The sequence below is a fragment of the Schistocerca piceifrons genome, chromosome 1 (assembly GCF_021461385.2).
Source record: "Schistocerca piceifrons isolate TAMUIC-IGC-003096 chromosome 1, iqSchPice1.1, whole genome shotgun sequence".
Taxonomy (NCBI): Eukaryota; Metazoa; Arthropoda; class Insecta; order Orthoptera; family Acrididae; genus Schistocerca; species Schistocerca piceifrons.
In genome coordinates, this window is record NC_060138.1 from 73755801 (window position 1) to 73779054 (window position 23254).

Genomic DNA, 23254 nt, shown 5'->3' on the forward strand with positions numbered 1-23254 from the left:
AATTTTTCTGCGGGAACGAGATTTCCTAACAAGTCGGTTTTTTTGTTCTCAGCTGAGCGAAGAACCGGCGCGTAGCTTTTCCCGAGAACAGGTTCGGGCGAGATTAAAGAAGAAACTTCGGAATGTAATTAACCCCCGAGTCGAGATACGCGCGAATTTTGTCGGTGACGGCTACAGAGCGTATTGTGTTCGGCTCTTGCCATCAGCTTTAGTTAATGAGTAGTTTTTATCATACAGAAGGTATTCTGGGTAGTTAGACGCTACCTAATTGAACGCCTGGACGTCCATTTCCAATAAAATTCTATAGCAGCCAGCTCCTCCAATATGTAAGAAGTCTGTGCTCTTTTGTGACCTCTGCTGCACTTCCGTGTCCTATTAATCGTGTGAACGTCAATCTTCAATTTGATGAAACCTATAACGATGCTGCGGACTTGACAGCGAAGTTGAACGCCAGCCGTCTTGTGCTGGTCATGAAGCGGTTTTTCCGGAGGTGGAGCTTTCTCGCTGTTTCAGTCTAGTTGCTCCGGTTAAATACGGAGCGAGTAAATTTCAAACAGCCAGCCTTCGTTGTCGCGTTTTCGATACTTTCTGATACTCTCAAGATATAATATATTTTTCGCTTCACAAACAGTCGCTATGGCCTCTTAAAATACCCAACAGCGTGTTATCGTAACTATATTAACCATCGAGTTGTTGGTGCCAAATTCGAATTTTCCGATCACTATGCGGTTTCTTGGGTCCGGAATCATAGTTCTAAACGAGTTTTATTGCTCTTCGTGGATTCTCTTACCATTACTAAATATCATCGTAGATCTAACGAACATTTACGAAATGGTACCGCTACACAGAAAATTTACGAGCAGCATAAAGTAAATAAAATTCGGCATATGAGCCAAGAAGCCGTATTAAGCAGACTCTGATTCCACTGTAATTCATTCAAATCTTTTAAAAGACAGAAAACCATTAACAGAGCATCTCCTACCTCAACTAAGCTTTTTATTGTTGAAGGAAACGTAATAAAATTCCAGGTTTGCGTATTCAACCAACCACGTGAACGCTCAGAAAACCTAATTTTAAATACATTTTTACTACATAATTTCTTCCTAGATCTACGAAATTACTATATCGCTGAATTATATACATATATACCTTCTGTTTCTGCTAGAAGTTTTCGATACGTTTGCATACAATTATCTTCGTACATTTTCGTGTACGTACTTTCGTTTCCGTGCTTGAAAAAATGTCTTATTTATGTCCCCTAATGATCGAATTAACTTTTGTCGCATCATTTAAATGATTGTAAAGGTTGGGCTTTCCTCCTCCTATGGCATAGAACCGACCACTGCACTATCAAGTAAATAATAAATCGGCAAGAATAACTGAGATCGCTAACTTCCAAAGGGTAATGCGCACTACTTTTAAAACCGCTGTCAGACGTTTTCTTTTTTGCGGGTTTAGCGAAAATTATATAAGCTGTTATCCAATATTATTCCAGTGACTTTCGTGCTGATACTTTTGTGTCGCAATCGCACTGATGCAGATACTGGTGACTGTATGTATTGACACACTGCCGCCATGTTGTCTTGTCTTAATTTAATAAATTGTCTAGTCCTGTCTATTTTTGACTTTGAAGTTATTATTGGACTCAACCATGAAACTCAGAAGTGCTTTAAATTGTTTCTTTTCAGAAATTAAATTCTCATTTACATGGTTTAAAGAACATGCGATATAGAAACGAAATCCGATATAAACGAAATAAGCAGAGGAATTTATTATTATTATATATTTAATTTTATACTACACAAGCTTCGCTGTTTCAAAAATCAGCTACACATCAGATCTCCGTTTTCAAATATATAAAAATTTTCCGATTACAAATGTAATAATAATCTCAATTAAAGCTTTTTAGAAAGAAGAAACTGCGCACCTGTATAGACGTCTGCATCCCTCCTTCTCTGTATCGTATGTTAAGTGTATCAGAACACTCAGCGTCATATGTCTGTCTTCTATCTTTGATCAAATGGCCGCGTCATTCATATCCTAATTGTTATGTGATAGGACTGTAGATAATCGGACGGAGAGCAATAGTCGAGAAAAGCTATATTTGCCAAATCCGTTAACTACTAACGAAAAACTGTCATCAACCCGATGTTGGTTTGGACAGCACAGTGCTTAAATGGGCGGCGTCTTAGTCGAGGTGGGATGCCCTTGCCTTCCTCCGAAATTTTAACTGACTTTGCTCAAGGGGGTCTACAGTTTAACGTGACTTCGAGTTTTTCACATTAACAAACATTTCCAGAGGTGAAAGAAATGGTGACAGCTGAAAACGCTGACCGGGAATCAATCCCTAAACTTCCGATCCGTATTTCTTTGAGTCATCAGTCATATAACTGTTTTGATGTGGTCCGTCGTGATCCTGTCTCCTGCACCAATCTCGCCATCCCTTACTAGCGCTTATATCCAATGTTCTGAATTATTTGCTGGATATATTCCAATCTCTGTTATTCATCTACAGTTTTTACGCTCTACCGCTCCTTCTACCATGGAAGTTATTCTTTGTGTCTTAACATACGTCCTACCATCCTGTCCCTTCTTCTTGTCAGTGTTTTCCTCATGTTCCTTTCCGCGATGATTTTGCGGAGGACCTTCTTTCTTATCAGTATTCTCTGTTTCCAGCATTTTCCTGTAACATCACATCTCAAACCCCCAGATTTTCTTCTTTTCCGGTTCCCTCATAGTTCACGTTTCACTTTACAAATTACTCTGCTCCAGAGGTACATTCACAAAAACTTCTTACTAAAAGTAAGGCATATATTTGATACTAGCAGCGAGCAATGGCCTTTTCGCCCGTGCCAGTTTGCTTCGTACACCCTCTTTGCATGGTCCGTGACTTTTTATTTTACTTGCTGTGTATCAGAATTCCTTCACTTCGTTTACTACGTTGTCCCCAATTTCAATGTTAACTGTATCACTAATCTCAGTTTTGCTACCCGTTATTACTTTCATCTTTCTTTGCTTTAGTCTGACCCCATACTATGAGTTTATTGTGCATTTCATTCTATCCAGTAACTCCTGTAGGACATCTTCACATCAGCTGAGGATAGCAATGTCGTCAGCAATTCTTATCGTTGGTGGCTTTACACTTACATCTCAGTACTGTACCGGCGAATTAATGTTCAAATAACTTACGGGCATTCATCCGGGTAATGTTCTCGGAAATCGTCTGTATTTGGACAACTGAACAACCCGTCAATTTCAAGGCGCAGATGAAACGAGACATCCCACTGATGGCATCCACAGCGATCTCTCTTTTCATTGGTGCCTTGAAAACGACAGAGTGTTCACGTGTCGAAACATCGACGATTTCGGGGTCGTTGCCCAGGTGGATTTCCGTACCTACATCTATATCTACACTTCCCAAGCCACCTTATAGTGCGTGGCGGAGGGTACTTCGCGTACCACTCTCACTTCTCCTCCCCCCCCCCCCCCCCCCCCCCGACCTGTTCAGTCGCAAGTCGCTAGCGGGAAGAATGATTGCTGATAAGCCCTCGCATTACCTCGTATCTCTATAATCTTAATAATTCCGGGGTGTCTTCCCGAATTATGCATAGGAGAAAGCAATATATTGGTTGATTCCTCTAGGAACGTACGTTCTGGGAACTTTTGATAGTAAACTACACTACGACGCAGAACGACATTTTTGCAGCGCCCGACACAGGAATTGACTGAGCTACTTCGTGACGCTTTCACGTTTACTCGTTACAGCGAAACGCGGTGCTGTTCTTTGACTCTTCTCTATTGCTCTATCCACCATACCTCGAACGCATTCCAGACTGACGAGCAATATTCCAGTATTGGTTGAGCGAGATTTTTGTGAGCTACGTCCTTTGCGGGAGGACTACACTTCCTGAGCATTCTTGCAATGAATCTTTGTGGCATCTGTCTCACTTGCGATTCGTACATATATTCGTGGATACTGTATGGTAGACACTGCTACCAACGATAGTTCTGCGGTCGTGGAACCATACAGTAATGGATCTTCCTGGGACATTATTCGTAATACAGTTACACTTGTTGATGTTCTGTTGCCAAACCTTACATCAGGCAACAAATGGTTCAAATGGCTCTGAGCACTATGGGACTCAACATCTGAGGTCATCAGTCCTCTAGAACTACTTAAACCTAACTGACCTAAGGACATCACACACATCCATGCCCGAGGCAGGATTCGAACCTGCGACCGTAGCGGTCTCGCGGCTCCAGACTGAAGAGTCTAGAACCGCTCGGCCACAACGGCCGGCTCATCAGGCATCGATCCTCTGCAGGTCTTCCTGCATTTCGCAACAGTTTTTCTAGCAATGCGACTTTTCTGTGTATAACAGCATTATCCGCGAAAGCGTAATGGAAATTCCAGCGCTATCAACTATGTCATTTATATGTATATTGTGAAAAGTAATGGCCCTGGAACACTCCCTTGTGGGGCACGCCGGAAGTACGTTTGCCTCTAAAGGTTCCAGCCCGTTCAGAATGGCATGCTATGTTCTGTATGCTAGATAGTCCTGAATCCAGTCACACAGCTGGTCTCATATTCCGTACGCTCACATTTTATTCGTTAGGCGACATTGTGTAATTGTATCGAACGCCTTCCGGAAGTCAAGGAACACGGCATCAACGTCGATGCCGGTATCCAAAGTCTTCTGCGTCTCGTGGACGAACAGATTCGCAATCTCGTACTTAACCACTTAGTCACGAAATTACACTACTGGCCATTAAAATTGCTACACCAAGAACAAGTGCAGATGATAAACGGGTATTCATTAGATAAATATATTATACTAGAACTGACATGTGATTACATTTTCACGCAACTTGGGTGCATAGATTCTGAGAAATCAGTACCCGCAACAACCACCTCTGGCCGTAATAACGGCCTTGATACGCCTGGGCATTGAGTCAAACAGAGTTTGCATGGCGTGTACAGGTACAGCTGACCATGCAGCTTCAACACGATACCAAAGTTCATCAAGAGTAGTGACTGGCGTATTGTGACGAGCCAGTTGCTCCGCCACCATTGACCAGATGTTTTCAATTGGTGAGAGATCTGGAGAATGTGCTGGCCAGGGCGCAGTCGAACATTTTCTGTATCCAGAAAGGCCCGTACAGGACCTGCAACATGCGGTCTTGCATTATCCTGCTGAAATGTAGGGTTTCGCAGGGATCGAATGGATGGTAGAGCCACGAGTCGTAACACATCTGAAATGGAACGTCCACTGTTCAAAGTGCGAACAAGAGGTGACCGAGACGTGTAACCAATGGCACCCCGTACCATCACGCCGGGTGATACGCCAGTATGACGATGACGAATACACGCTTCCAATGTGCGTTCACCGCGATGTCGCCAAACACGGATGCGACCATCACGATGCTGTAAACAGAACCTGCACTCGTCCGAAAAAATGACGTTTTGCCATTCGTGCAGCCAGTTTCGTCGTTGAGTACACCATCGCAGGCGCTCCTGTCTGTGTTGCAGCGTCAAGGGTAACCGCAGCCACGGTCTCCGAGCTGATAGTCCACACTGCTGCAAACGTTGTCGAACTATTCATACAGTTGATTAATGTCTTGCAAAGGTCCCTATCTGTTGACTCAGGGATCGAGACGTGGCTGCACGATCCGTTAGAGCCATGCGGATAAGATGCCTGTCATCTCGACTTCTAGTGATACGAGGCCTTTGGGATCCACCACGGCGTTCCGTATTACCCTGCTGAACCCACCAATTCCATATTCTGCTAACAGTCATTGGATCTCGACCAACGCGAGCAGCAATGTCGCGATACGATAGACCGCAATTGCGATAGGCTACAATCCGATCTTTATCAAAGTCGGAAACGTGATGGTACGCATTTCTCCTCCTTACACGAGGCATCACAACAACGCGTCACCAGGCAACGCCGGTCAACTGCTGTTTGTGTATGAGAAATCGGTTGGAAACTTTGCTCATGTTAGCACGTTGTAGGTGTCGCCACCGGGGCCAACCTTGTGTGAATGCTCTGAAAAGCTAATTATTTGCATGTCACAACATCTTCTTCTTGTCGGTTAAATTTCTCGTCTGTAGCACGTCATCTTCATGGTGTAGCAATTTTAATGGCCAGTAGTGTAGCTATACTTTGGTCAGGTGGCTGCCCTCCTCCGTTTCCTTCCTGCTGACTCCGAATAGCTCGTCACCTCTTGCGGCAGTAGCTGAGGTAACTGGAGGAGGTACGCAGTTCGGAAACACCGAGTTGACCGGATAGCCGTTGACCAGCTCGGAGGGCCGCTACTACCCTGCCCATTCGCTCCCGTCTCCTTCGGTGGCCGCGGAGATCGGCCACTGCTGCGCCGGGCTGCTGGTAGAGTGAAGGTTAGCCAGGAGAAAGTGATGGCCGCAGGAATTGAGAGCGGACGCGCCGCCAACGGGCCACGGGGCCGGCGCCACCCGCCATCCGGGTCACGCGCGCCGGCTGCATGCCCAGCAGCTGCACCGCGCGGGGGAGTGGCTCGCGGCGCCACGATTCCCGGTTTACCGCACGCTAGAGCACTCGTAGGCAGCCGGATGGCCTCTCATGGTGAAGGGGAAAGGGATCCAACGCCCCGCAAACGACGAGGTCTGCACTCCGCAAGCCACCTGACGGCTTGTAGGGGAGGGCGCTTTGTCCACCACTGTCACTTTCTGCCCTTTCGTGTTCCACAAGTGAAAATTTTACGGGAGCAACTGTTCATAACGCTCCGTGTGAGCACGAATCACTCTAATTTTTGCCTTCGTGGTCTTTTCATTCTCGAGTCAGAAACATACAAATTTACAGTAGCCATATATATATATATATATATATATATATATATATATATATATATATATATATATATATATATATTGTGTGTGTATTACATGTGCCCAGTACTTTGCAACCTCCAAGGCGCTTGGAGTGGCTTGCAGGAGATCAGTCTTCGTACAGGATGTAGGGCACAAAAGGCACTGGAGCATGTGGCTTGTGGTTTGTTCTTGTCCACAATCACAGGACGTATCTTCTGTTATGAAGCCCCATCTCTTCAGGTTGTCTCTGGATCGTCCAACTCCTGGTCGTAATCTGTTTAAAGATTTCCACACCAGCCAGCTCTCGTTGTGTCCAGGTGGTAGTTCTTCAGCTTCTGGCGTCTGCAGGTGAGGCGTCGACTTCTTCCATAACTCCAGCCTTGCCTTCTCTGGTGAGATGGTGAGCTTCTCCGATGTTCTCAGGAAGCTCTTTCGCGATCTCAGCCGTTGTTGTGGTGGATTACGCCGTGCAGTGGATGGGCACTGTCCTGTTACACTTTCAGTCTCTCCTTGTTGGCAGCCACTGTTCTGCGTACCCACGGTGGCGCTATTCCAGCCAGACAGTAGAGCTTATCAGTTGGCGTACGTCTTAAGCAACCTGTGATCAACCTGCGGGTTTCGTTGAGATCAATGTCTACTTGTCTGGCATGAGATGACCTGTACCAGACTGGAGAAGCATATTCAGCAATAGAAAAGCACAGTGCCATTGCAGAACAGCGAATAGTTTGCGGATGTGATCCCCACTGTGTCCCCGCTAGTTTGCAAATTAGGTTGTTTCAAGCGGAGATTTTCGTTTCGGTGTTCTTGCAGTGAGTTTTGAATGTCAGAGTTCTACCGAGAGTGACTCCCAAGTATTTAGGTGCGTGATGATGCTGGAGTGCTGCACACTAAGCGCGTGTGGTACAAAACTCCTCACTTTTGGCGACTGCCAGTGGAGTTGGATGACCATCTCTATGGCGCTTACGCGCTCACTACACGAAGCCACGGGGAAGCGCGCTGCCCTTCTTTCAATCTTTTGTGTATCTAACTTGGTAAAGGTCCCAGACTGACTAAACAACTTTCAAAAACGCCTGTAGAATGACTGCTTCGTAAGCTGTCCTCTTCTAAGGTGGACTACACTTCCTGAGGATCTCAAACTGGCACCTACACTCCTGGAAATGGAAAAAAGAACACATTGACACCGGTGTGTCAGACCCACCATACTTGCTCCGGACACTGCGAGAGGGCTGTACAAGCAATGATCACACGCACGGCACAGCGGACACACCAGGAACCGCGTTGTTGGCCGTCGAATGGCGCTAGCTGCGCAGCATTTGTGCACCGCCGCCGTCAGTGTCAGCCAGTTTGCCGTGGCATACGGAGCTCCATCGCAGTCTTTAACACTGGTAGCATGCCGCGACAGCGTGGACGTGAACCGTATGTGCAGTTGACGGACTTTGAGCGAGGGCGTATAGTGGGCATGCGGGAGGCCGGGTGGACGTACCGCCGAATTGCTCAACACGTGGGGCGTGAGGTCTCCACAGTACATCGATGTTGTCGCCAGTGGTCGGCGGAAGGTGCACGTGCCCGTCGACCTGGGACCGGACCGCAGCGACGCACGGATGCACGCCAAGACCGTAGGATCCTACGCAGTGCCGTAGGGGACCGCACCGCCACTTCCCAGCAAATTAGGGACACTGTTGCTCCTGGGGTATCGGGGAGGACCATTCGCAACCGTCTCCATGAAGCTGGGCTACGGTCCCGCACACCGTTAGGCCGTCTTCCGCTCACGCCCCAACATCGTGCAGCCCGCCTCCAGTGGTGTCGCGACAGGCGTGAATGGAGGGACGAATGGAGACGTGTCGTCTTCAGCGATGAGAGTCGCTTCTGCCTTGGTGCCAATGATGGTCGTATGCGTGTTTGGCGCCGTGCAGGTGAGCGCCACAATCAGGACTGCATACGACCGAGGCACACAGGGCCAACACCCGGCATCATGGTGTGGGGAGCGATCTCCTACACTGGCCGTACACCACTGGTGATCGTCGAGGGGACACTGAATAGTGCACGGTACATCCAAACCGTCACCGAACCCATCGTTCTACCATTCCTAGACCGGCAAGGGAACTTGCTGTTCCAACAGGACAATGCACGTCCGCATGTATCCCGTGCCACCCAACGTGCTCTAGAAGGTGTAAGTCAAATACCCTGGCCAGCAAGATCTCCGGATCTGTCCCCCATTGAGCATGTTTGGGACTGGATGAAGCGTCGTCTCACGCGGTCTGCACGTCCAGCACGAACGCTGGTCCAACTGAGGCGCCAGGTGTAAATGACATGGCAAGCCGTTCCACAGGACTACATCCAGCATCTCTACGATCGTCTCCATGGGAGAATAGCAGCCTGCATTGCTGCGAAAGGTGGATATACACTGTACTAGTGCCGACATTGTGCATGCTCTGTTGCCTGTGTCTATGTGCCTGTGGTTCTGTCAGTGTGATCATGTGATGCATCTGGCCCCAGGAATGTGTCAGTAAAGTTTCCCCTTCCTAGGACAATGAATTCACGGTGTTCTTATTTCAATTTCCAGGAGTGTGTTTTTCCCACAATTAGTTTTCTGTAGTGGTCACATTGTCAACCCGCTTCGGAAGCACACTTCCAGACATGTAATATGACGCGACTGGTTCCCACTGATTGATTGGTAGTCGTATAATCAAGCAACAAGGGTTTTTGCGCCCATTTTCCCTCTGTCGGGTAGTAAAGCCAGTGCTCCAACTTTCCCCCAGTAACGCTTCTTTCTCTTTTTCCTCGTTTGCGAGTCGTGCTCCTTTCTTTTTCCTTGTGTTCATTAACTGTGTCTTACCACGTTCCCCTTTTTCTTTCTCTCTCTCTCTTCCACCCCTTTTTTCTAGCGCTGATAATTAAATCCTACTTCTACCTTCTATTTATTATTTTAATTATCGTAAACGAATATTAACTGTGTGTGTTTTTTACCTGTACTATTGTAATTTTTATTTTCTGAGTATACACTGAGGTGGTATACATAGGAGACTACGGGAAACGTAAATCCGGCTGGTTGAACGGGGATTTCAAGTGCCGTCCTCCACAACGTGAGTCAAATGTGCAGGCCATTGCGCCGACTGCCTCGGTCTAATGTTGGAAGAAATTTTTAATTTTTGCAGCATGCCCGACAAGGTCGTGTGACGAGACGACACTCGACTTCTTGTTCACCTCACAGTACGCCAGTGTGGTCGCGTAAAACCAGACCTCATCAGATATCTCTCAGTAAGAAGAAATAAGAAGAAACAGTGACCTCTGAAAGCCGCGGATGCAGTGTCAGCAGATCGTTGCGGCCTGTGAACTCGAGCATAATGGATCGCGGTCACGATTTTCGGTGGCACTTTTAGCGTCTCTTCTCTGGCGTCGCATCTGCGGACGAGAAGAACCTGGGCATGAAAAACCGGCAGCGTCTCGATGGGCACAGAAGAGCGAAGCCACTTTCCCGCAGCAGCACACATTGCCGAGGAGGGAAATGTCGGTGGAACGACACGGAACGGACTGATCCGATGCTACGCCTCATTCGCGACGGCTGCGGCGTTAAATACTTACGGCACGACTGGTCAGATCCGATTCTCTCAGCGGCGAGTAATACGTCGGATGGCTGCCTGGGGAAAGCCAAGGACAGCAGTGGGTTCAGAGTCAGCGCACGTGAATGTAATCGAATACGAGTGTCGAGTCCACAAGACACGCAGAAACACCTTCAGTGCGGGAACGAACCGCGAAAGCTTTCAAAGTCATAATTGTATACTTTTTTGTTTTCCAATGTAACTATTTACGGTTTTTCGCGGCTTTACATCAGCATTTTGCGCCCCCTCGCTGCGTGATTCTGTGAAAACCGAAAAGACACTTAAAATACGTCTATGGACTAAACAGCGGATATAGCTGGGCACTCGAGGGTATTCGAGGACGTGTCAAGAAAGACTGAGAATGATTTTTTTCCGTTTTCAAAGATGTTCACTGCTTTGTGTTAGCACGGACCGAAGGTTAAACAGGCTACATCTCCTACAGCATTACTGCTAATCCCCGCACATGCCATGAACGTTCTGAACATTTTAAAACTGTCGTCTTGTACGTCAGTGCCTATGTAGATGATTGTCAAATTCAAATCTAAAAGGCCGAGTTTAATCTTCGTTCAGTCCTATGACTTACGTTTGTCAGTCACCGCTTCTTTCATTTCTATCAATGATTTATTGACGCGATAAACGCTAATCTGCATCGTAGTTTGAAGTACACATGAAACTGTAGGTATCCATATAGCTGTCTGACTAAATCATTTCAAATGTCGAAGGTAAGATCATACCAGCTCCAACTGGACTGCTGACGAGTTCAAACCAGTCTTCAGGTTGAAGACAATTTTAACCTTAATTGTCATTTTCTGACAATGAGGCCGGCCGGAATGGCCGAGCGGTTCTAGGCGGTTAGTCTGGAACCGTGCGACCGCTATGGTCGCAGGTACGAATCCTGCTTCGGGCATGGATGTGTGTGATGTTCTTAGGTTAATTAGGTTTAACTAGTTCTAAGTTCTAGGGGACTGATGACCTCAGAAGTTAAGTCTCATTGTGCTCAGAGCCTTTGACAATAAGTCTCATAACTTTACATCTTTTCCAAGTACGGTTCGTGGTGTCCTACATGGCGTTCAAAGAAAAACGCCCGATTTTTTTTGCATGAGGTAGCACTGCTCAATTCTAGGAAAAAAAGTCCTGTAATATGTATAGGATGGCCAGCCAGTTGGGAATATTTCTGGGAATTCCATTGTTCATTTTTATTTGCTATGTCTCTGTATTTTGTCGTTTAATCCTGCTGTCAGACATAGCATTTACGACTGATCAGCTTATTTTTAGGGCTTGAAATATGAGTGACAAAATCATAAGATCACATACTTTTTATCTGGAAGGTACCAGTCTCATGTTTCAGAAATTTCTCAACGTGGCTACTCACAGTGACGTACGAGCCTGGTGGAACCTTTAAGCGTCAGTATCACGTCACTTTTCCTATCGTTGAATAAGTTAACATCCCGCCACCCTCTGCGCCTTTGCTGACAAAGCCAGTTACTAGAGCTACCCAGGCGACCAATAAGGAACGTGGGAGACTAGTCTCGTCTGTGGTTGTTAGCGCAGCTTTCAGCGAGAGAGAACCATACCCACCTCTGGTCCTGTTCACCAGAACCACACACCAACCACACGAACTTGAGCAACCACCGCTCATGTTCCCTTTCTCTTTTATTCTTTTCAAGTCGCACCTACACTGGCAGTGTCCTTTACTCCTGCCCCAAGCGAGCCCTTCGATACACCGTAATTTCAGAATATACTAAAGTTTCAATCAATTCCACTCATTCCTGACCAAACTTCTCATCTTTCACGCTTGCACAAATATACTTGCTGAGGTCTGGGTCGCATTACGTATCTACTCCACAAGTCACTGTACCATATCTCTTCATTCTTTTACATGTTCCACCGAAAATGGAGCAAGGGAAAAATGTTTCCCTGTATGCCTCTGTACGATCCCCAATCTTATTTTGTCCTTACGCGAGATACACGATCATAGAAGTACAATCGTTCTTCAATTTGTCGTGCGTACTGCTCCTGTAAACTACCTTAAGAGAATTCCCCGAAAATGTGCTCCTTTTTCAACCAATTACTCTCATCCAATCAGTAATGCTGTCTTACTGATCTAACCACCCGCTAGCAACTGTTTCGATGCCTTCCTTTAATCCGATCTGGAAGATGTACTGAATCCGCGAGCAATTCTCAGGAATGCATTGCAGAAGCATTCTGCAGTTGTTTTTATTTCTTTTCTACCTTTTGATTTATCGATGTATATTTATTTAGTTACATTAACCTTTATTGGGCCACTGTAGACAATACTGTAAGTAAGCTTTTTCAGTTACCTCTTGTACCAGAACTTCTTCACTCTCCCGGGTTTCAACACTCTTCTTTCGACCTACTTCATCCTTCCCATTGTCCATTTGGTGATCGTTGTTTTTAGTTTGGTTGGTATGGCATTGAAACTGTTGGTTTTGGTCTGTTTCGTTTTCTTTTTTAAAAAAAAAGCTTCTGTTGTAATTAGTAGTTCTCATATTTCTTCTTGATTTCTGTAAGCCATCTAATGTTTCTCTAACTGTTTCGTAATTCCTCTGGTATCCTCATGGAGATTCTGTTTGCTAGTGTCCTGATTAGACACTCGGAAAATGTAACGAGTTTGTTTCTCGTCGTACTCATTACAGGCGCCATTTCCTTGTAGACTTTTGTGTCAGACTCTAATCTCCAGTGTTCGTTCATTTGGATTTTTTTGACACTTTCTTGTTGTTCTCCTTTCTCTATTCAGTATTTTTCTACATTCGTTGGATAGGTTGTGAGTTCTTGTTTTGAAAATGGTGTTTCATTTGTATGTACCAGTACTCATGAGTTTTGCAAGTTTTCAGTTTTCTGTCCATTCAGAGTTCTTTCTTTGTTGTATGTATTTTTGGTTACATATCGTGCTTTGGTCACTTTGGTTATTTTATTAACGATGCATAATTCTGAATTATTTTGAAATTCGCAGTACATAATGCAGAACTATAAAGAAGACTGTTGGTGCAATAAACAAGACACTTAAATAGCTACTTAATTCACGATTGGGCAATGATCCGTGTGAAGAAAGCGGGTTGGGAAGTGGAGGCAGTCGCAAAAAGTTACGCTTCTAAACGCCGCCAGAGACGCTGCGAACTAAAAGCTGTCTCCACAGACGAGTTCCAATGTGTGGACATCTGTGAAGGGCCTTGGGAAATTTCTTGTTGTGTTAGTATGAAACTAATAACAACCTGTCGTAGTTCTGAAGTAATACGTGCTCTAGCTGAAGTAACAGCTGGTAAGAATGAAACCCAGCGTGCGTTGGCGGAAGCAGGGCAGCTGTGGCTATCCCGTTTACTGCCGGCGTGGGGCGAATTCTGGGCGCTACCTAAAACTCGTCCCAAGACGCAGGCGCGGATTCCTCAAATGCTTGGCGCACGGCCGGGAATCAGACATTAGTCTAATGACTCTTTTAAAAATAATTGGCCCGAAAAAACACGAGTGGCCGAAATTGCACCTTGTGAACACAGTTTCTGTTGTCTCGCGTACACGCAGTCGTGCCTAATTAATCTACGATTTTACATGCTCTTCATTCTCAGTGCCACCCGCATTGAGTGTGTCTTACCTTTTGTCTACATTCGTTGGATGCATTGTAAGTTCTTAAGCTTTCAATCCTATAAATATGGAGTCTGTGTAAACATGAGTTTTCGATGCCTAAATGCAGTACAAACTCTGCAGGTCAAACAAAACAAACAAATAAACAAAAATTTCTTGAAATAAAGTGTAGTATGGCAGCGTTGGATTGGAGATCCTTAGGAGTAGTGTCAGCCATCTAACACGAAAGGGTTTCCTCCTCCGCACACAATGACCCCTTTTCACGCGATAGTAGTGGTATAGCTTGGGGGTAAGTATTTAAAGAAAAGGAAAAAACATAGTGTGATGGTGTTATGTGGAATGTTGGATGTTTTATAATCATTATTATTATTTATTTGTATAACATTTTTTTACCAAACCCCTACTCTGTTTTGCCGGCCGAGGTGGCCGAGCGGTTCTAGGCGCTACAGTCTGGAACCGCGCGACTGCTACGGTCGCAGGTTCGAATCCTGCCTTGGGCATGGATGTGTGTGATGTCCTTTGGTTAGTTAGTTTTAAGTAGTTCTAAGTTCTTGGGGACTGATGACCCCAGATGTTAAGTCCCATAGTGCTCAGAGCCATTTGAACCATTTTGAACCTACTCTGTTTTATCTATGTAATCCTTCAATGTATAAAATTATTCGTATAGTTACGTGCTGCATACATCTACTAAGTGTAGGCGACTGTATAGAGTTTGTGCATAGTATACTGTCACGTTTGTGTGAAATGTGGTATAACAGAAGAGTGCTGAAAGTTAGGTGGGGAGATTGATCAACTAATGAATCGGTATTGAATCGAATGAGGGAGAGAAGAGATTTATGGGACGAAATGACTACAACAAGGGATATGTTGATAAGACGTATGGTTAGGCGTAAGGGATGGTTAATTCAGATTAGGCCAGACACAGGCCAAGGTGCATGTACATTGCAGTAGTTACGTAGAAATGAAGAAACGTTCTCAGGATAGAGCTGCATCAAACCAGTTTTCGGACTGAAAAATCGATCGAGGTGGCGCAGTAGAATGGTACTCGGAGGACAGCGGTTCAAATCCCGGTCCGGCGATCCAGATTTAGGTTTCCCGTGATGTCACTAAGTAGCTTAAGGTGAATGCCGGGATGGTTCATTTGAAAGAGCACGGCCGATTTACTTCCCCAACTTACCTCATGCTAAATCTCTAATGACCTCGTCGTCAACGGTATGCTAAACGCTATTTATCCTTTCCTTCCCTCACGTGAGGTCTTAATTTAACAGCTATCCTTTTATTTCATTTATTTTCTGGCTGTGAAAAAGACAAATTACTTGTCACGCGTCATTATCTATAAAAAGAGGTCCGAATTTGTGCGATATTGTTCTTGGTATTCAATGTTTACTAGTGAAGGCAAAGGTTGTTACCGTGGCGGTTGTTGAGGCTGAAATGATTTACTTTGCCCTTTTGTGTATATGGAATAATGCTGTAGTATTTTCTTTTCGAAAAGGCTAATAAGAGAGAAATGAAGACTGCCAGTGAGCATCCTGGATCTGCTACTGGAATTTGCGCTCTGCTGAGAGAAACAAGTGGGAGAGCACTGAGGAACATAACACATCGCTCCTCGTAAACAACGTTGCTGGCGCACGTGATGCAGAGATGCTTCCAAGGTTTCGTTTCGACGTGTATTACGCTGCCGAAAAGTGAACTACTCCCTGTATTATTTCCTGTGAATTTGACACCAGCGAAATCTGTATCTCGTAGTTTTTCGCGCTTCGCATCTTTGGTAATAAATAATTCTCGTGTTAATATGTATACAGAGCTATCAAGAAAAATTTAAGTTTCTCTGTGTTACAAGTAACTGGGTAAGGTCTGCGGCTGTCTTCTGAATTTTGTAAACAATTTCGCTACTTCATTCCCGTTTTAATGCAAAGTTTAGTTTTGCGTCTCGTGTTCCGGTAGAACAAAAACATGGTTCAAATGGCTCTGCGGTAGAACACTTTCTGATTAGTATTGTTGGGGGTGGCAGTGAATTTAGGCGGCGGAAGTTGGTTGTTTCTGTCAAGAGTATATTTTCAGTAATATTTTGTTCTATGAACAGCAAGAAACAGAAAAACGACATGGGCGTTGTTGCGAATTCGGCAGTAACAGTGGTTGACTTTATATAAATTACTACCAATGCTAGTGGTGGTGACAGTGACTGCAGTAGTAGTAGTAGTAGTAGTAGTAGTAGTAGTAGAAGCAGTAGTAGTAATTATTGTTGTTTTGTTTTCGTTTTTGTTGGCATAGTCTTACTAGAACAGAATCCCTGTGGTTCCGGCTGACAGCTATAAATGTTTTGCTTTCGTGGCATTAATATGGATTGCGTGCTACTTCATTTGTTGTCTGTATGGTATGTCTAACAAGTGTTTCGTCATTTATCGCCTGTGTCAAGCACTCAACCCTATACAGTAAGCACATGCTCTGCAGAAACCACTGCTCCCAATTACGTTCCGCGAGAGAAATACTTCACAATTGCTGCAAGCGACACACAGAGTTATCAAGAACGGTTTGTTAACTTCGTAGTATAGTTACCGAGGAGGAACAGCATATGACAATAATGAGACTAAAGGTCCTTAATCTATGAAAACAATTTTCAAGGTTATTTTTAGAGGGAATTTCCGCCTTATGCAAGATACAGTCTATATATTTCCCTTGTATGTTTCAACACTTTATGTGCTATCTTCAGTTGGTTTCTGTTTGTTATTCTCTCGCAAATTATTGTGACATGATAATATTTTGTGCACTAGCACTGGTAGTTTTTTATGTATAAAGAATGGTAAATACAAATAAAACTACTGGTGTAAATAAATTATAGCGTTATGTGAAATAAATACCAACTGTGTAGCTACGTCCTTTTCCAAAGTAGTTTTGTAGGCCTACTTTCTAGCACACCATAATAGTTAAAGGCCCTACTGTGTAACTCACCACAGAGTTTAGCTATATATCGAGTTCGCGACTGATAGGGACTTACTTTCTGGACAACCCTCGTAGAGTTTAAATCCTTCGACAATACGTCCTCTGCTACTTCCGAAACTTTATGTTAGACAACCGTTGCGCAGTCATGGGCGCTCTCGAACTTTGTTTACGGCTTGCCGGAAATGTACACACTGAAAACAATTGGCACTAGAACTGATCCTTGAGGGAATGAAGTTTCGTTCGTTTGCTCTTTCCATGTTGATGAGCATCTCGTTCAGTTGGTAAGGAGGGAATGAGGGCGCCTTGCACTGTAGTTGCTAGTGGTGGTGAGCCAGCAGAGCTGGACGTGTAACGCCGGTGCGTTGTGTCCGCAGTGAAGTCCCCGGTGAAGAAGTCGTCGGTGGGCGAGCCGCGCGAGCCCTGCCCCACGGACTCCATCACGTCCAGCTACGGCGTCGGCCCCACCGACGAGAACGGCCGGCCCCTCTTCGGTCTGCGCGCCCTGCGACGCACCAACACCGGCACGCAGCCTCTGCAGCCCGCAGGTACAGTCGCCTCGCCAGTGCAGCCCACTCTTATTTTCCTTTTCTGCCACACGTTGTCACACGGGAAAAAGAAGTTTATGAACCGACACACGCTATCTAGTCAGAAATAACCGGACACCTACAGCAGTAGTAGTGTGTCCACACTTTGCCTGTATGATGGCTTGAACTCGCTGCAGACACTTTCACTGAGGTGTCTGAAATTCTGTGGAGGGATGGCAGCCCATTAGTTGTAGTAGTAGTAGTAGTAGGAGTAACTTTCTTGATCCGTAGATCTTTTTTTGCAAGGATATAGGACATGTCAAAGTATTTACAAATTTAGATCAATTTAAAATAAACTAATTCGTACACACATATATTTACAGAGTTCTATAGTTGGACACAATCATTAGATTTACTCCTGGTATACAATACCTTTTTTGCAAATAACTTATTAAATAATGTAATACCACATTGTTCACTCATATCTCACCATCAGTCACTGCACACTCTATACACACATTGTTTCATAACACTTCACTCACTACACACACATACACACACACACACACACACACACTGGTGATCTCTGCGCCATTTTCTGTACCCCAACTTCCCATTTGCTATCCTGAAAAACTGAGCCAGCAACCCTCCATAATGAGTGAGATGTTGAGTTCAGAAAGAGGAAGGGGTGTTGGTATTGTGCTATGCGTAGCTTGGGGGTAAGTATTTCTAGAAAGGAAAAAAGAAGGAAAAAACATAAAGTGAAGGTATTATGTGGAGTGTTGGATATTTTATAATCATTATTATTGTTATTTATTTGTATAACATTTTTTTATAAAACCTCTACTCTGTTTTAGCTAAATGATCCTTCAATGTATAAAATGTATTGCATAACATGTACTTTTTAGCTGCCTTTTTAAATAAGTGTATTTTTGCAATTTCTTTAATCTCTTTCGGTAATTTATTGTACTGCTTTATTCCTTGGTAGAAGATGCTGTTTTGAGTTTTATGTTTATTTTTTCTTGGTAGATGTAAGTTGAGTCTATCTCTTGTTGCATGGTCATGGACAGAGCTGTTTGTGCAGTAATTATCAATGTTATTTTTGACATGTACAACGGACTGGTAAATGTATTTACATGGAGCAGTTAAAATCCCCAGTTTTCAGAACAGATCTTTGCAATGAGCTCGACTAGTATTTTTGGTTATTATTCTTATGGCTCTTTTCTGGAGTTTGAAAACTGTGTTCATATGTTATGCATTTTGTTCCCCAAAAAAGAATGCCATAACTAAGAATTGAGTGCACACGTGAATAATATGTAACTAAAAGACAGAAGAAAAGGCATAACCTGCTGATGACATTCCGTTTGCAAGTACCTTTGTGTGTTCACACCACTTCAACTGAGAATCAATATTCATTCCTAGAAATTTTGCATTTGTTACACAGTCTATAGAGGTGCCATCTACATTTAATTTAACGTTGTCATTTTTCCTCTTCAAACTGAAATTCATGGCATTAATTTTCTTTATGTTCAAAGTCACTTTATTACTTACTGACCAATCATAAACTTCTTTGAGAGTTTCATTTGCTTTCTCTGCAAGTTCTCTTGCTTTCTCAGTTACTATAATATTGCTGTCATCAGCGAAGAGGATTTTTTCACCATGAGTAATACTACTTCCTCAAGACCCGAAACCAGAGAAGATGGTGATATTGAACGCTAGAGTCTGGAGTCGACATTCTAGCTCATCCCAAAGGGGTTCAGTAGGGGTCAGGTTGGGATTCTGGGCAGGTCAGTCCATTTCAGGAATGACCATTGCCTCACAGATACTGCTTTATGACAGGGCGGTACAAACGATCATCGTCTCCGGACTGTTCCACTTTTGTACTCAGTACACAATGCTGTAAAATGTGTTCATATCCTTTCGAATTTAGCGTTTTTAATCGCAATAAGGAGATCACACCCTAAGAAAGGAAAACGCCCCCATATCGTAACACCACGTTTTGCGTACTTCACCGTTGGCACAACGCATTATGTCAAGTAACATTCTCCAGGCATCCGACAAACTCAAGCCCTTCCATCTGATTGCCGTGGGGTGTAGCGTGATTCATCATCCGTTTCCAGTCATCCACTGTCCAGTGGTGTTACTCTTTACAACTGCTCATGTGTCGCTTAGCACTGACTACAGAAATATGTGGCTTATGAGGAGCTCTTCGGCCTTTTGTAGCCCATTCTTTTTAACTGTATTCAGTGTGCTAGCTGGACTGTTCAATATGTACATCGAAGAAGCAATGATGGAAATAAGTGGAAGATTCAGGAGTGGGATTAAAAATCAATGTAAAAGGATATCAATGATACGATTCGCTAATGACATTGCTATCCTGAGTGAAAGTGAAGAAGAATTACATGATCTGTTGAATAGAATATACGGCCTTCAGGACTGATGGTCACAAAGTAGATGAAGTTAAGGAATTCTACTACCTAGGCAGCAAAATAACCAATGACGGAGGAAACAAAGAAGACATTAAAAGCAGCATTTTTTCAAGCACTGGAAAAAATGGTATTCCTGACCATGAGAAGTCTACTACTTCAATCATAGGCCTTAATTTGAGGCAGAAATTTCTCAGAATGTACGTTTGGAGCACAGCATTGTATGTTAGTGCAACATGGACTGTGGGGAAACCAGAACGGAAGGGAATCTAACCATTTGAGATGCAGTGCTACAGACGAATGTTGAAAATTAGGTGGACTGATAAGGTAAGGAATTAGAAGGTTCTGCGCAGAATCGGAGGGGAAAGGAATATGTGGAAAACACTGACAAGGAGAAGGGAGAGGATGACAGGACATCTGTTAAGACATCAGGGAATGAGTTCCATGGTACTAGAGGGAGCTGTAGAGGGCAACAACTGTAGAGGGAGACAGACATTGGAATACATCCAGCAAATAATTGAGGACGTAGGTTACAAGTGCTACTCTGAGATGAAGAGGTTGGCACGGGAGGGGAATTCGGGGCGGACTGCATCAAACCAGTCGGAAGAACGATAACTCAAAAGCAAAAACAAAAAAATAAAAGAAAGCTGGACTGCTGGCATCACTTTGAAACTCACAAGTGACTCCTTCAGCTGGTTTCATGCTATTTTCTACAACCAGCCAGCACAATGTTCGACGGCTCATGTCTATTAATACGTGAGGTCCGTTTGGTCTTGATTAGCAGTGGTTGGTCCTTCGCGTTTCCACTTTACGATCACATACAAACAGTCGACTAGGTCTACTTGAGAGGGGTTGAAATGCCCTTGATAGGTTTGTTCCTCGGGTGACATCTAAGGTCTAGTACATATTCGATGTCACTGAACTCTCCTGACTGATTCATCCTGCTGTTGCCACTTTTCCAATGATAACACACTACTCTTTTTATAATGGCGGGTCCGTCTCTCGTGATATCTAGTGGTCAATTTCGCATTACATAGTGGTGTCCAGTTCCTTATGGACATATACAGTGTATTAGTCCATCGGTAACAGCGGTGTTGTAGTATCAGAAATATTTCCAGAATGAATTTTCACTTTGCAGCAGAGTGTGCACTGATTTCTAGCTTCGTAACAGGTTTAAACTGTGTGCCGGAATCGGGACCCTTGCCTTACGGAACCAGGTGCTCCACCTACTGAACCATCCAAGTTCAATTGACGATCCTCTCTCGCAGCCGTACTTCCACCATTATCTCATCTCCTACCTTCCAAACCTGTTGATAAAATATCGATATGTCGATGTCTTTACCTGGAATAGGCGATATTTTTCTACCTGACATCGAGTGCCGATATTTTTATATTATACTTTTTTCGCAATTTTCGGCAAATATTTGAAATTGTAGTACAACATAATGTTACTTTCACTGTGTGAAGGTATCTTATTACTCTTTGAGCATTTATCACATCCAGTCTTTCTCTTTGGATGTTTGAAGCAAGTGTACGTGGCACAAAGAGGAAGCGCGATTCCACTGGGGGGGGGGGGGGGGGGGGGGGAATATAGAATAACAAGATTTCCTATGCGAAAAAATAGCACACCAGTTGCGCTCAGAAACAATTTTCAACGCAACTATTGCGCTATTTCTTCACATCGATATTCTTCAAAACCATTTGCTAAAAATGATGAAGAAAGATTTAAACGATAAGATCGGCCTTTGCGGTGAGCGGAGACGTTGGAGAGGAAATGTTGAAGTATTCGGCGCACGGCACTATCAACAATCACTGCAACGTTTAATTTCACCACGCAATTTTGTCACTACAGCTGCCAGGTCGCTGGCGTTTGAAGATATGAAAAAATAGTGATGTCGACATGAAGTGTTCCGGACGAATCCGATATATGACGAAACCGGAAGACTGACCTATCGGACACCTTTTATTGTGCTACTTATATGCAGTTACCATTGTTAGCAAAGTGATTATCGGCATGCGTGAACGTGCATCGTTTTCCTTCCAATTCTTGCTGTGAGGGGGATAAACAGACTGCTAGCTTATTAGAGTACAGAATATCTAATAATAAATCAATACTTAAATATACAGCTGTAAAACTGGTAGTATATTTACAATGTGCAGCCGACAGTTTTATAGGCCGGTGCATTGATATTTTCTCCACCGATATATCGATACAGTTGTCGATATATCGTGGGCACATTATGATACTTTTTAAATATCGATATAGTGGAATCCCGATAATTTTAAAAATATCAACAATCCTACTACCTTCTAACCGTCGCAGAATTTTTTCAGCATACCTTGGAGGACTAGCGCTTCTGGAGAAAAGGACATTGTTTTCAGATGGAGTGGAGTGTGAGTGATTTGAAAGTTCCTAGCGGCTTAAAACTTTGGATTTCTGGAAAAGAACAAAATTAATTGTTTCGAAACTACAAAAAATTGATTCTGCTTTATTTTACATGTGCATCTTCTAAACCGTTCTGTTGTCGCGCGCAGAATCACGTCATGAGATGCAATAAAAACTATAGGTTACGTACTACATTAGACAAACTTTAATGTTAGTGACATTCGTAAACTGGAGTTTCGGCAACAATGCACAAGCCTCTTGTGATTGTTAGCCCAGACATAACCACTATTAATGTTAAAAAGTCACAATCAGCTCGCTAGCCAGTCACGGCAGAGATCGCAGGTTTACACCGTGAAGCGAAGGCCCGACCACGTATCGCTCACAGTAAAACAGTGATTCTTTCCACTCAGCACGCTCACCTAGCTCGACATCGGCTGAAGTTGTGTTGGTTACGGGCACGTACCAAATGGTTCTCCAGCGATAATCACTACTGAACTGTGCACTCGTATCGGAGCGTGCTGTCAGGCTGTCCGACGGAAAGACGTCTAATGTTGCTTTGATGCGGAGCACCTCTTCCTGCAGTTCGGTGTGGATCGCAAAATATTCATCTTCTGCCGACAACGTGGGTGCCTCATACGGAATATCTCATGACATTTCCTAAGGCAGATACGGCAAAGAGTACATTCATCGGACTTAACCAGGAATGTACGAAATTACACACACACACACACACACACACACACACACACACACACACACATGATAAGGCACTGGTGAGTTTTCATATCCAGAACAACTTCTAGAAGACCAAAACCAAATGTCTGAAACAGATTTTCGCTGACGAGTTTACATGCTAAGTCCTGAATCAATCTGGTTAGGCCGGTCAAACATAGGTTTTCCAGATGTCAGTTGTTTTATAGTAATAGACCTACCCG

At 44.1% G+C, this 23254-nt stretch overlaps 1 protein-coding gene across 1 annotated transcript in view; it reads left to right on the plus strand.

The window, feature by feature from the left end:
- Window positions 1-23254, plus strand: part of LOC124786696 (titin-like) — a 459967-nt gene that overhangs the window by 308435 nt on the left and 128278 nt on the right. Inside the window, exon 6 of the mRNA XM_047254284.1 lies at window positions 17358-17528. Within this exon, the coding sequence (XP_047110240.1) occupies window positions 17358-17528 (171 nt within the window). The remainder of the gene's footprint in view (window positions 1-17357; window positions 17529-23254) is intronic.